General features: G+C 39.4%; 1 protein-coding gene across 1 annotated transcript in view; it reads left to right on the forward strand.

Annotated features, from left to right (window-relative positions):
- The window catches only part of FSCN3 (fascin actin-bundling protein 3), a 44,387-nt gene that overhangs the window by 13,649 nt on the left and 15,184 nt on the right, over nucleotides 1–15,554 (forward strand). The window contains exons 3-5 of the mRNA XM_075205948.1: nucleotides 6,378–7,077; nucleotides 8,823–8,932; nucleotides 11,870–12,029. Of these exons, the coding sequence (XP_075062049.1) occupies nucleotides 6,378–7,077; nucleotides 8,823–8,932; nucleotides 11,870–12,029 (970 nt within the window). The remainder of the gene's footprint in view (nucleotides 1–6,377; nucleotides 7,078–8,822; nucleotides 8,933–11,869; nucleotides 12,030–15,554) is intronic.

Raw genomic sequence — 15,554 nt, forward strand, 5'->3', positions numbered from 1 at the left:
GAGCTCTGATAGCGATGGCAAAATACACTGGGTTATCAGACATAAAGGATGATGTACACTACAGGGAGGTAGCTGTTTCAGTTTTAATGGATGGCCTCAGGGAAAATTTGAAAATAAGGGTGCAAACTTCATTACCAAACTGGAGAGGGATCACTGTAGATGCTCTCAGGGAGTAGGCTATAGAACATGATAGAAATATAAATAAACAGAAAGAGACACTAAGTGATAGGTTAATGATGGTAAGTATCCAAGCACTAGAGGGACTGCACACACGACCACAGTATAATAACACCTGGGGGTAAATGTATGAATCTCTGGATTCTTCATCTCCGGCGTGTACAGCCTCTTCAGCGCTTAAATTTAAAGCGGCGCTGCATTGTAAAGGGAAACTTCCCTTTACAATGCAGCGCCGCTTTAAATTTAAGCGCTGAAGAGGCGAACACGCCGGAGATGAAGAATCCGGAGATTCATACATTTAACCCCTCGTTTAAGGAAAAGAAACAACATGAGTTGAGGAAGTGTTTTAAATGCACTAAAACGGGACACCAAGCAAAGGACTGTACAACGACAAGAGCGGAAGCAAAGAGACTTGGGCCACCTAAGGGGGAATCACATAGACACCCACAGAAAAGGCGCACACAAGTCTCAGGGGTTTCTCAACAGTTGCCTGCACACCTCATAGCAGCAAATGCCTTGGGGGAGAGCTATAGCCAACTCTAGAGGTCAGGTCATACCTGTAGTCCTACAACCAGGCAGGGTAAATGTTAAACTGTGCTAAGTATTAGTGTGCAGGTTTAGAAAAAAACTGATTTAAAAGTATATTTTGTTGTTAGTGCTTGTTTGTTTTATGTTTGTCACGGGCACTAGGAGTCTTTACCCAGGAATCACCAGGTGGTAGGCTTACCAGAGCAATGTAGGTGGTAATAGGGTACTCTGGTAGCAGGGTGATCACGGAACAGTAAATAGCAGATGATGAGATGCTCAGGAAAGTCTATGACTAGCAACACTGGTAATATGGAGGTAATAGTACACGAGGAACTGTATGGACAAGGACACGTGAAGGTAGTCAGTGGTCTGCGATAGCAAGTTGTACCACTGCTATAGTGAGGAGGAATGTCCAACAGAAACGAGGAAGTGATGAGAGTCAGCGGTCTGCGGATAGCAAGTTGTACCGCTGTCTGGGTGAAGGAATGGAATCCAAGTGGAGGTATCCGGGGAGTCAGTGGTCTGCGATAGCAAGTTGTACCACTGCTATGTGAGAGGATACTGGAACAGGTGATACTGGAAACAGGAATCAGTGGTCTGCTACTAGCAAGTTGTACCACTGAATATATATGTGAGGAGGTGCACGGGGAGAGACTGCAACACAGGGTAAACACGGCACCTTAACACGATCCACAGTAATATGCACAATATAGATATGTATATATGAATGACTGAACAGCACTGCAAATATGGAAAGTCTCTTGAAGTAATCCGGCACAAGATGGTACAGTCAATGATGGTAATAGTCTCAGCGGATAGTAAACTCCAGAGGAGAACAAACTCAGTCCAGCAAGGTATGCAATACACCAGCACAGTCAATGAGAAGTATGCATACCGTGGTTCAGAAGCAGGCTGTCAGACAGGAGCGCAGCGATACCTGAGCGGCAGGAGGCCGGCAGGATGAGAAGTCCCTGGATAGATGAAGCAGAGGTCTAGTAGGTGCAGCGCACAGGTAAGTAAACCAACAGGGACACGAATCCACAGGAATCGGTAGAACGCGGACTGGACTCTTGGAGGACCCAGGAGAATGGTGATGATCTAGCAGCAGGATAGCGGATGAGACAGGAATCCAATGCTGACAGGCGGGTAGAGACCAGCGGAACACAGGAAGGCGTGGAGAGCGGATCAGCAGTAGATGGACGATTAGCGCTGGCAGCAGCAGCAGGACTCTGCGGATCCCCGGAGGTAACCAGTAGCAACCAGCAGGTGCAAATAGCGATGGAACACGGGTGAGCAGAGTAGACCAGGAGCTGTTGATCACGGAGAGTAGCGGATGGCAATAATAGCAGCAGTCTCGAGGAAGCACGGGAGAGATGAGATGAAGACTGCAGTGCACAGGAACAGCGGATAAGAATCAGCTAACAGTCACGATGATGAAACACAGCCGAGTTGCAAGCTGGAGTCTGTAGTGCACGGAGGCAGCGGATAGGAATCAGCTAACAGTCACGATGTGGAAACAGAGACGAGTTGTACGCTGGAGACTGTAGTGCACAGAGGCAGCGGATAAGAATCAGCTAACAGTCACGATGTTGGAACACAGACGAGTTGCAGGCTGGAGGCTGTAGTGCACGGAGGCAGCGGATAGGAATCAGCTCACAGTCTTGATGATGAACAGGTGAGTAAATGTGGAGAGTGGCTGAAGTGCACGGAGGCAGCGGATAGGAATCAGCTCACAGTCTTGATGATGAACAGGTGAGTAGATGTGGAGAGTGGCTGAAGTGCACGGAGGCAGCGGATAGGAATCAGCAAACAGTCACAATGATATGAGATAGAGTTGAAGTGGCTTAGAAGACTGTAGTGCACGGAGGCAGCGGATAGGAATCAGCTAACAGTCACGATGATACAATTGATGGTAGAAGTGGTATGGGAACCACAGTAGTAGAAGTGGTTTGGAAACCACAGAGGTAGAAGTGGTTTGGAAACCGCAGGAATCAGCAGCGCTGAACAAACGAGGAAACACCTTCAGAGACTCATGGGGAATGAGACTCCCAGATCAGGCAACGTGGTGTTGACCACAGGTGCTTAATATAGGGAGTGTTGCCTGATCTGCCAATTAAGTTAAAGGGACATACACTGAAGGGTAGGAAAGGGCTGCGCATGCGCAGACCCTCAGGATGGAGGACGGCCACGGTTCCTAAATGTCCGGGAAGAGGCACTCACGGTCCGGTGAGTGACAATGTTGTCTTGTGTTTGCTTTCCTGGTCGCTGGCCGATGGTAAGGAATGAAAATGTTTGTTTAATTTGTTCTGTAAAGATAACTATCTTGTCTTTTCTTCTCACAGATAAGGGTAGACAAAAGAAATATAGATTTAGTGATTAGGGGGGTGGGATAGAGAAGTGAAAAAAAATACTCTTGAAAGACAAATTAACAATGGATCATTGGAACTCTCTTTGTTTAAGGCTGCAGTGGCTCATGATAATGTGTTTGGCTGAGAGTCATTATTCAAAAATGAAGTATGTACATACTTTGCTCTAAAATGTCGTTTATGTGTTCCAGATAGAAACACCTGTGAGATATTAAGTATGAGTCACTAAGAGTTAATTTTTCACTTCTCTATTATAAGCTAGGAAGTCTGTCACAAAGGTATATAGTTATGGTGATACCAAGTTCCATATGAGCTAACGACAGACGACACTGGATTGCACGGTTGACGTAAGACCCCCTAGTTAAGTATGGGGAGGGGTCATAGTTTAGCGAATAGCTAAGGGGATTAGTGGAATAAAATACAGCCATCATCCCATAGTGTCCAATCCAGCTGTCATGTTTACTGTAAAATCTCCTTTTCTGCCTTTCTGTTTGTACTCAAATCCTTGTACTCAAATTCTCCTATTCTTATTATTCGTTGCTCTCCTATTTTCTCATTCTTTACATCTGTTAGTATCTCTCTCTTCTCTTGTATAGAGATACAAAAAGATGTAGACACAGTCTCATTCATGGGGCTAAGACATTTGTGACATCAGACGGACTCAGGGATACACACACTAGATTGACATAAGTCACAGAAGCAGCTAGGGGTTTGTTTTAATGTGTATAGAAGCTGCTGATTTTAAGCAAGAAGGTTTTTGTTGTAGGAATATGATTCATGTTTTATAGATTGCATATCTGTTTTTTTTTATCTCCTGTGCAAAGTTTGCCTTTATATTTATGCAAAAAGGGTGGAGGGATCGCTATAGGTTAGACATACAGATATGCATCTCTGTGTAGAACATTGGAGTAGGATTTTTGCCACAAGACAATGACATAATGTGAAACCCTAGAAAATGTAAAATTTTCATGTTTTATATTTTTTCACTGTTAGCCAGACATGTACTGGATACTGTTATATTTGAAGAAAGTGTTATAGAGATAGAGCACTTTGCCCTTCTCACTTAGCCAAGTAGCTGAACGTGTGGGATTGAAAATGGCATGTGAGTTGGCAGAGGGAAAATCAGTTGTAAGGTTTTAGACCAAACTAAGTGAGTGCTGGAGGTTCTCTCATGTGCCTCCGAGATTATATAGAGTAGGACTAGTTCTGTTTCCACTAAATATTCCTGAGGTACCCGCATTATGGGTGGGAGGTCACTAGGGGAAAAGTACGACACCTAGGTCCTTTAGTATGGAGTCTCCCAATATTTGGCAAGCCGATCACTGTTTCATGTACAAAGAAACTTGAGTATTGGGAGACTAGGAAGAACGAACAGACAATAGCCTGTCCCTAAAGTGTTGAAGAAAAGAAATGTTGATATTATTGGAATGTATATTTTAACTCGGGATGAGGATGTTATTGGTGAACATGAAGTGTTTAAATGTTGTCTGAGCTTAAAGACATGCATTGAACGGATGAACATGTTAGACATGAAGAACTGTAGTAGAATATTCTATATTACTGATACATGTTCTATCGTACTATGTACCCTTCCAAATAATGTATTACATGTTTTATTGTACCCTTGAAGGGCATACAAAAAGGTTATCTCCAAGCTGCAGTGGTATACGGTCTACAGTAAAAGTAAAAAAAATTGTTTTGAGGATTAAGACTCTCTTATGGTAACCTGTTTAGATCTACAGACAGTGTGGTCATACACCAAGGGGGACTTACATTACAGAGCAATGAAACGTGGTACTGAGATCCTGCATATAAAATCTTTAAGGTGATAGTTTATTATACTATTAAAGGGCGGAACTGTCGAAGTCGCATAATTGGATGGACGAAAGTATATTGGTTAATTTTGTCTTACCGTGCGATTGCGATCAGTATGCCACGTAACACATGGCATGGCACGATCACGCATTAAAATACGCACGCACACACTCTCACTCTCTCTTTTAGTTATTTATATATTTCATATTATAATGCTGCCATTCCACAGTGATTTATGAGCAGATGGTATTTGGTTTATAGATATATATATTTTAAAGTTATATGTACACTTAATACTTAAGGTTCAGGTTGCAGGAAATATGTCATGTTTAGTATCATTTTAATCCTCTATTCATCAGCAGTTGTTCGGTTCATTCACCGTAGGGATCGCACATTGCATACTCTAGTTAGCGATGTTAGGGAATAAATATTTAAAATGTTACTGACTGTGTATTGTGAATAGACTAGCTTAAACTGGTTTCTGGGCGGGAGAATCATCTGGAATGTTAACACTCACCCTTGGAGGGTGTTGTTTGAATTAGCCTATGACCTGTTTACACTGGACCCTCCTGAAGTCTGGACCTATAGAAGCAAGCCAGGTCATCTGTATTGTCTTCTCTGTAACACTGAATGTATATATACAAGCTCCCTGGGACTAGCTAGGCCAGTCATTCTCTGACCACAGTATTCTGGAGTGAAGTACTGTTCTAGCTGGATCCAGTAGAAATGCGCAGCGATCGTGGCGGTATGTATGTATCTTTTGGTATCGGCTGTACTGTATTATAATTATGTATTGAACTGCTAAATTTTGCATCTGCTAAATAAATTACTTTGTGCTTTGGAAACAGAAATCGCTTAGACAATGCTTATTGAAAAATGATAAAATTACTTTAATACTAAAAACAAAGAATGGAAAATGGAGGACATGGCACCAATTATGCTTGCTTTTGTTTCAGGTTTTCAGTTACATTAAGCATTCAATTTGAAGTTACTGAAGTTTTGAAGTAAAATTTACCATAAGCTCTCAAACAGAGCAAAAGTTTTATGTAGTAGTAGAAGTAGTAGTGTGACTGTGAGATGCTCAGAGACCTCTGATTTGCTGTTTTTTCTCCCAGAAATATTGGTGTATTTTTTGCATATAATCATAAATATTTGTATACAATTTTTAATTAAAACCTTTAAAGTTGCTTTTACGTTATAATTTTATCCTTACTGTGAAAATTTTTTAAAAAAATATTCTTTGGACATGCAGAAATGGGTGATTCTTTGGGTGAGCTCTTTTACAGGCATCAGGAAGCATCTCATGGTTTAGCTCATGTATGTGCTTTTTTTGGTATTATGTTTAGCCAATAACATTATAATATTTTGTATTTTTCAGGTTGCTTCTTTATAAAGTGATTCTTATATTGCATATAATGCAATTGTATTGTCGACAATGCAAGCTCGTTATAATAGTAGACCGTTTCATTTTCTATTATTTACGTCTCTTAGATTTGGGAACTTACACACAAGGGTAGCAAGGAAGGCAAGCCTGTGGTGGACTTGAAATCACAAGATGGGTTGAACCTTGTAATAACAGAAGAAGGAACTGTCAGATGTTTTACAGCGTGCCAGAAATGTCAACAAGGTCTTTTCCAATTAATAAATAATGATAACGGGACCTGGACTTTAAAATCATTGTTTTCTCATAAGTACTTGGAGTCTGATGGAGAAAAGGTCTTCTGCTCTGGTAGAACTCGCTCTAGTGAAAATCAATGGATACCTCATTTAGCCATTCATGCCCACATAGTCCTGTACCATCTAAAGAGCAATTGCTATGCTCGAGTTGATATAGAGAAAAGCAGAATCTATGTGGACCTTACTACTCCCTGCCTTGCAAGCTGTGGTTTTGTTTTGAGATTCAAATCAGGAAAGTACCACCTTGAAACGTCTGCTCATAATTTTTTGTCTTCAGAGAACAAACTGGAACATGATTTTTCTACAAACACTGCATTTGATATGCACCTGAAGCCAGGCTGCATCGCCAGTTTTAGAAATTTGGAAGGGCATTTTATTTATCCCCAAGGAATCAAGAGCATGCTTCTTCCAGGACAGAATCCTCCTTCTATGCAAGAGTTGTTCATTATTAAGCGGTGTCCTCCATGGGTCACTTTGCAAGCTAGGAGTCATCGATATCTGGCTATCGTACATGGCAAGTGAATTTCTGTCTCAATATTTTGAGTGTAGCATGCTGTTATATATATATATTCAATGTATTATAATGGACTAGTCTTAAAGACTATAAAAATATGCTTTAGTAGAAGAGTATTGGGTTGTTAATTTTGTTCTGAAATAAAAATAGTTTTGCCCTATAGCAACATGACTCTTTAAATTAAAGTACATTTAATTGCATCTAGTGTTTTATTGATAGTAAGCTGTGGAATATAGCTATTCCCTCTCTTCATTTTGGTTTTGATTTAGGCATTATCGTAATACTTAATTATTGTGGACTGGAATCCTTATAAGATTGTCTGCTTTAAGGTGCTTAGGTGAATATTCTGTATTAATACTAACAGTATTTATCAAGTAAACACAGAATACCTAATTTATGACGTTTTGCAACTGTGCGCTTTGATGGCCCGTCTAGTGCACGTTTACTTTCTGCATCAGGGGGACATCGCTGATATCTAGAAGTGCAGAGCACAGTTCAAAAGTGTAAATATCACATCTAAATATGTCATTTCATTAATCTCACTGGTTAGTTGGTGGGTGAATGAAGGTGCAACTAAAGTTTCAAATGTCCATCATCCTGCCACAGCACAACTTACATGATTTCCTGAGTTTGACATTACTCATTGTGATTTTTCCAGATCTTCATTTCTCCTGCTCATTCTTGCAAGAGAGATACCTATGTTCATAAATGGTAGGCTACATTACAACAGTAGTTTTATTAAATAGATTAAAGTAAATTGCACTTTTATTAGCCAGAAAGGAAAAAAGCAAAAGAGTTGTTGTCACATTCAAACTAGACAATGAACCAAACAAAAAAAAGGTCATCAGGCGCTAATGAGTGATAATATATAGTATAAGTAGATAGTAAATAGTATACCAATATAAATACATTGCTAATTCTATATTAGCTATTTCTCTATGGCGGTCTGTGTCCATTATATAACACTAACAAAATACAAATAAATCAGAAGCACTTTATATAACTATCAGACAGGCATAAATTATTGTTTAAACTCTTTTCTTAAATATATAAGTCAGAGACATAAACACTATTCAACCTTTCATTCTAAAAATAATACACACATCAACACCAAAACAGTGAATATACCAGATTCTAAAAACAGTAAAAATGTGATAGATAGTAATCAGGACTTTAGGATAGTCCCCAGTTGCAAGCAGGGAAAACTTTTAGGATAGTCTCATCCAAATTAATCCTATGTAGTTCAGCGTGGACCTCTTTATGGCCAAACAGAATATCCTCCCTTTAGGAACACACATATCTCAGGTTACTTGTTGAGGACTGGAAACCAAAGGTCTCCTCGATTGATCATGCAGGATTCCTGCACTGCAATATCGGACTCGCCTGTATCCCGAAACTGTCATTCAGGGTTCTCACAATGCAGAATTGGACTTGCTGAGCTTTTAGTATCTCTGCCCTTATAATGTACAATGAACCGTTCTTGTGAATTAATCAAACACAGCAGAGTCCAGACACCTTGCAAAGCACCTTGCAGCTTATAAATTTGTTTGATTAGCATAATACAGTCCAGATATAAATCAAACTTAATCACACTTAATGTTTCATGGCAAGGCAATTTTTTTTTTAGTAGCTTTGTATACAAGGCTGCAACCACCATGAAGATTGCTATGAACTATTTAAAAATCTTTTAGACTAAAGGCACTAATAATGATGTGGTCCATTAATCAATCTTCATATTTTTGTAGGGGAGGACGTGAAAACCACCTCTAAAACAGTTTCCGTGTTTCACTTTCAAATGGATTCTGGAACCAGGATAGTCAGGCTATCTAGCAAAGATGACAAGTACCTTGCCTTGGTAAGAAAAATTCAGATGAAAATTCTGTCTAATCATGTTCAATATCTTTTTTTCTGAAATACATTTTACAGAGCTTAAAAAAACTGTTGCTATGTTGCTTGTATATGATCACTCTCATATCCAGTTTTAATTTACTGACATTTATGTATTTCCTCATGGAGCACTTCCAAAGATGATACAACTAGGCAAGGACTTATAGAAGGCAGGCAAACGCAGGTTATTTACGTGCATTGCTCAAATGTACAAATCAGCACTAAAACTAGTGATCAGAGTAGGCTGATATATATGGTGGTACGCCATACCGCCACTTCTCCTACTGCCTTCATTGTAAAACCATCAAATTCCATTCTCTTGCATTGTCCATGCCACCACTTCTAAATTTCCACTATGACCACTGACTAAAACCACAGCAACCAGACAGTTCTTTTATGAGCGGGCCTTGTGTCCAGTTTACAAAACAGATACCGTTTCAAGTAAAAGCCCTTTTAACTCCCAATTGTTTTGCCAGGCTTGCTATCTTAGAGCAGCATAACCTCTTTCCCACTGCCTGAGTACAAAGTATTTAAGGTTTAAGAGAACCTCAAAGTTTTGCCTTTACCCAAATGTATTAACAATGAAGGCTCAGATATGTATTGTAGATAATAGCACACTGGGCCACCCCTCCTTCTGGCTTTATTGAATGACATACTGAACTATAGGCAAATTTGTCTAGGGTTCCAGGTTTGGAATAAAAATGTAATAGGGTTTTATTTAAAATGAAGCAATCAAAAATAAAACAGTTTTACTATTGTATTTTGCCTATGTTATCAGCACTGTTATAAGCAAAGGTCTGTTTGTTATCATGGAACAACACAACATATTGGTCCAGATTCATTAAGGAACCTAAATGGAAATATTTTACGTATTTTGTGTTAAATTGTTCTGTGCAGAAACGAACTATATGCAGGATAGCGCAAGTGTGCGCAATTCATGTTCGAGCTAAATGGACACTTCCGATAGCCTGCGATTTTATGGGCAAAATGGGGAGGGGAATTGGGCGTATGCACGTAGTCAATTTACAGTAATGGCGTGCCAAGCTTGAGCACCCGATTTAAGCTTTGGGCATCTCTAAGGTACGTAGATGTTTTACTGTTGTGTCCTTTGCACCAGCTACAGGTCAGGTGTAAGTGCAGAGTGATAGTGATGACGGCCGTGCATGCATGCTAGAACATGTGTTTGCAATGAAGAGCAACTGTAAAAAATGCATCTTATGTATAGTAGACATTAGTAACATCATGTAAATATATTTCATAAGGGGGAAGGGGAACAAAAATAAAAAATTGGTTCAATGTTTTTCCATTCATTTTTCTATTTTTTTTCTGTGCGTTCTCCTGGGACTTTATATTCCACATATGTATTGTACGTATCCTGCAGTGTGTCAGAGAAGAGCGTACCTATACCCATATTCAACGTTTCTTCAGATCCGCTTGTAGTTGAATGCGTATGCTGGAATTCGGAAGTTTTTAAAAAAACGCACAATACATTTCTTTTGCGTGCTTCAATGAAACAGGCCCATCATATCATACTACATGCTGACCTGTATTCAGATACTGCATTATTCTGTGCTATACTAACTGAGTATACTGGGGTGCAAGGGGTATATTCAGCACATTAGTATGGGCACAACTAACAGGTTTACAGCTACTGAATGGGGTTGAGCCAGTGTAAGTTGATCTGAGGGCAAGAGTGGGAGAGATAGAGAATGAAAGAGGGTGATGTATACTACATGGAGAAATTGTAAAATGACGTGAACTGGAAAAAATATTGTTTTGTTGATTTTCTCAGATGTCTAGTACCTCAATAAATACAATTTTCATGAATCACTCAAAATGAAAGCTCTTGTAGCAGATGATCCCAAAATAGAACTTTGGGGATTTATTAACAACAGTAGGAACAATTTTTGAGATGTTTTTTTCAAAAATGAATGTGTGTCTTTTTGACAATCAAAATTTTGTTTTTGGAAATCGTACATTTTTAACTCTTATTGAAACTCTAGCTCAATCAGCTGAGCTAAAAATGCGATTTAAAGAAAGTTAAAAGCAAATTTTTCTGTAAGAGACTCGTACATGTTGCTATAGGTCATTATCCCTTGGACATGTTGTTTATATTTTAGTTAGTAAAAGTTATGATGATATACGTGCCTTTCCCCCATAACCAAAAAAATAAGTCTAATACCACTGGGGCTCATCATAGCACCCCTGGGTGGTTTGTGTTGGGGTAATTATTGTAAAAAAGTAAAAAAATAGTAAGCAACTTTGCATGGGTGTCCAACACTGTTCATCATCCTGCATTAGTGTAACAATGACCGTTGTTGCTTGGCTCACTTGATTCAACTTTATTTTCATTTAACATTGCAGATCTCCAGGGGAGATCTCCAGACAGCATCCTGTGGGCGTGGTCATGGAAATTACATCTCTAGGCCCCACCCCTCTGCTAAACTATACCAATTTTGTCCAATTACAGCACAGGTAATGGAGCGATTAGCTCCACCCCACCCACTTCACCAACAAACATGGTAGAATGCAGGAGGTTGCCCTACTCTTGCGAGAGGTTGTCCTATTCTCCTGGGAGTGCGGGAGAACACCCAAAAATTCAGGAGTCTCCTGGACATTCCGGAAGAGTAGACAACTATGACATATGCAGTATGAAAACAGATGTGCGTTCAGTTCTAAATAAGTCCTATAATGTTTAATAAGATCAGAATATACTGTATGTGTAAATATATGTGCTTTCATTTTAGTTATACTGGGACTTGTTAGATAAAAAATGAAGGATTAAATTAAGTATTGTGTTAAACGTATAAAAATATATTATGACCGGATCATAAATGAATGTAAATTACTGGTAATTAAATTGCTCCTGTCACACTGATTCAGATTGTTTATCTGACCAATACAGAGAAGAAAAAACATCATACTTGTGAATGGGCATAACACAGAGAAAGAAACAGCTTTCAAAGTCCGGTGGCGATATGGAGCAGTTTACCTTCGTGCTTGTAATAATGCCTATCTTAGTGTTTGCCCGACGGACTATGTTGTAGCAAAAACAATAATACCAGGTAAGAATGATATTCTTCTGTCTGCATCATTATGTTTTGAGCATGTTCTCTTCAGGACTATTTCTGTAATTGTTTTTTCAGTTTATATTCCAAACGCACAGCATTGTATCTAAGTCTATAAATAGTAAGAAGAGAAGCTAGCAGAACTTTCATCATGTAAGTAAGGAATCATGACACCAGTGTTGTAAATCTCTAGATAAAAAGAAAAACAGAGTACAACAGCACTGGAGCTTCTAGCATTAAGCTATTCACACACAAGCTAATCTTCCCCTTCTGCTTTATGTTAAGTTTCCAATTAGGATGTTCAGTACATGGGCAGATGCATCTTGAGAACCGGAGGGTGCAGCAGAAGACCTTTGAGAAGGTCTATGGGGTGAGGAATTCAGAATTCAGCATCTCTTAATAGGAGGAGCTGAGTGCTAGCTTTATCTACCCAAAAGAAAAATACATATGTTTTGGAAGGCAAGTTAATTTAAATCAGACCAAAGTAAACAAAATGAACCAAAAATAGAAACATTTACACAACAAATGTGACATAAATAATAAAGGTATACCCCTTATTATTGATTTCTGTAAGACTTAAATGAGGTTAAACCAAGAGGCATTTTAGGTGAAAAAAAGAAATGTTAAAATTAGTGAAGGGGTTGTCTGAAAGTGGATGTAGGCAGAAATTTAAAATTATGTTTTCACTCTTTCGATTAAACCCATTTCCAGTCAGTTCTGCAATTCTGCGCAAGTAGGCACATACTGATTCTCTGGCGGTAGTTATAAATACAGGTATGTAGACATACATCTATACATGCATAAGATTGACAATTAGGGCCATTTGTTGAAATAGAAAATTTCTGCACTTTTGTACTTTCACAATTGATCTTTATTGTAATTAGTATCACTGCATGTATTCAGCAGTACAATGAATTTTTACCAAGATCCACAATCTAATATAAATGTGTCCATTTTTGGGTTAATGTAGTGCTTAAGAATGCTTGAGTATAGTGCTAACAAGCCAATAGATAATAGAAAATTTACCAAAAGACTTGCTTGTTGTCAAATACAAGAAATGTACAATAAATGGAAACACCAATATAAAGTAACTTAGTAGGTATTTGCCCCACCATGTGCAGCCACTATGACTTGCAGGGAGGATGCAGCACCATTGATCCACAAGAAAGTCACTCAACTGATGCCTGGTTCATGGTGGTGGAAAATTCTGTCTCAGGCATCATCCCAGAATGTTTCAGAAATGCTCAATTGGGTTCAGATCCTGGGACTGAAAATGCCATGACATATGGATTACCCAACTATTACCCTTATCCAGGTCATGCTTATCAAATGATTGGGTGACCAAACATGTTCTTTGGATGAGAGCATTGTCATCTTGGAAGACACCTATCTCATTAGCAAAGCAATGCTGCAGCATAGAATAAAGAGTACCATAAAATAGTGATTAGCATTGACCTTGCCTTCTAAGGGAATGATTGCACCCAAACCATGCCAGGAAAATGTAGCCAACAACACTACAGAAGCACCTGGGTTGGTGCCACAGGTGCACTCGTCCGTTTGTAGAGAATATAGAGAAGGATGATTTATCTGTCAAAATTTGGTTACACACTGACACACCTCCCTTGTCGGCTGGTCAAATTCAGAAATAACTGTTATTTGATAGCTCCCTCAAAGCCTTCTGCTCTGAGGGAGTAAGGTTAGATTTAATCTGGCATTTCTTACAAGTCTGCATTTATAATAAAGGCTTTTATTGAAGGATTATTGAAAGTAGGGTCAAATGTGCTATTGGACCTAAAAGGCGTTGAGGAGGACCCAGACAGATCAACAAAAAATAATTTTAGTTTAAGTCATCTGTGTAGTTTGAATAAACCTACCTTCCACTGGAATTGAACATAGAAAGAGGTTGGCATAATAGAAAATTCCTTAGATAGTACTGTGACTTCTGGATATGTCAAAGGTCAGGAGGAGATGTTATATCAGATTTTACTGTGTGTTGAGGGAGGCAGAAGTTTTAGCCACCTCTTCTGCCAACTTCTGTGGTTGGGTCACGGACGTTTTTGGTGGTGCCCATTGCGGTCTTGTATCCATGAATAAATATATTTCAGTATCTTGAGAACCGGAGGGTGCAGCAGAAGACCTTTGAGAAGGTCTATGTCTGAAGAGGAGATACCAGAGCTGTTATATATTGTATTCAGATCAGCAGGTTTTCGATTCCTTCTTTGTCAAAGTTCCATGAATGGTCAAGAGAACCTAAGTGTAAATGATACTGAAACATTCACTGCTAACAGGTGTTATGCAATACATAGTAGGGATAAGCCGGTGTGGGATCTAGAGTTTTTGGTTACTAGTGGCAGTTTAGCAATAATATTGACAACGTAACAAAACTACATCTATTTTTTAATATCTTGATTCCCTGTGCTCTATTCTCCAATCCTACTGTCTGCTTGTGAACCTCCACTTTCTTGTGCGTGACCCCTGCAGACCCCTGTAATGTCCTTATTAACCTTGCTCATTTTATTGTAGATTTTTTTATTTATATTATTTATTTGATTTTTCAAAATACGTAGAGATTGTAGTTTATTAAAATAATTATAGTACATCCACTCCCCACATCATCAAATTCCTAAAAAGCAGCAAATCTTCTCCCTAACATCATCAGATACCGAACACACATTAAACCATTCCTCCTTCCATATTCTTAAATCCCCAATACACAATACAACACCCCGACATTATGAAATCACCAAAACTCAATACATCGTCCCTTCCAACATCAACATATCTCCAAAACACAGTGCACCCTCCCTTCCCCACATCATCAAATCTCAATAGCAAATGCAGTGCATCCCTCTTCTCCTCCCTGTCAGGAACACACAGAAATAGCAGTGGATCCAATATATTTAGTCTGATTTAACTCTACCCGCAAAGGAGGTGCAGAGTCTAATGTGGAGTAGGTTTTCACCAGTGACCACCGCAAGGAGACATGGCCTTCACTGATTGCACCATTCAGGTCGTGGCCCCCCGATGCTGGTACAAAATATGACTGGCAGGTAAGTATAAGCTACTAAAAGACTGAATAAGGACTGCAGAAGCACCCAATAAATATAGGGAAAAGGTGAAGCAGAAATAGCGGTGAAGGACAGCAATGACACTGGAGCTGCACAGGTAGGTATTTAGAAGTCTCTTTGAGCTGAAATCCAGGTAAGTATAAAAAATCACTAGTGCAGAAATGCAGGCAAGTATTAAGGAATCACGGAAGCCAAAAGGTATCTTAAAAGCAGGTGTCACACGCCGGGCGATTGGGCCATACACCCCATCCCCGGCACACTTACCTGCTCCAGCCGTCCGCTCGCTCCAGGTCGGGCATCGACATCTTCGCTCCGGGTCTGCGCATGCGCAGACCCATCCTGTCAATTTCCTCGGCCCCTCTCCCATTGGTTAAAGTTTTGGCTCCAAAAGTTTAAAAGGCACCTCCTCTGTATCCTCAGTGCCTGTTCTTTTTTTTCTTTTTTATAAATTTTA

The sequence above is a fragment of the Mixophyes fleayi genome, chromosome 4, assembly GCF_038048845.1.
Source record: "Mixophyes fleayi isolate aMixFle1 chromosome 4, aMixFle1.hap1, whole genome shotgun sequence".
Taxonomy (NCBI): domain Eukaryota; kingdom Metazoa; phylum Chordata; class Amphibia; order Anura; family Limnodynastidae; genus Mixophyes; species Mixophyes fleayi.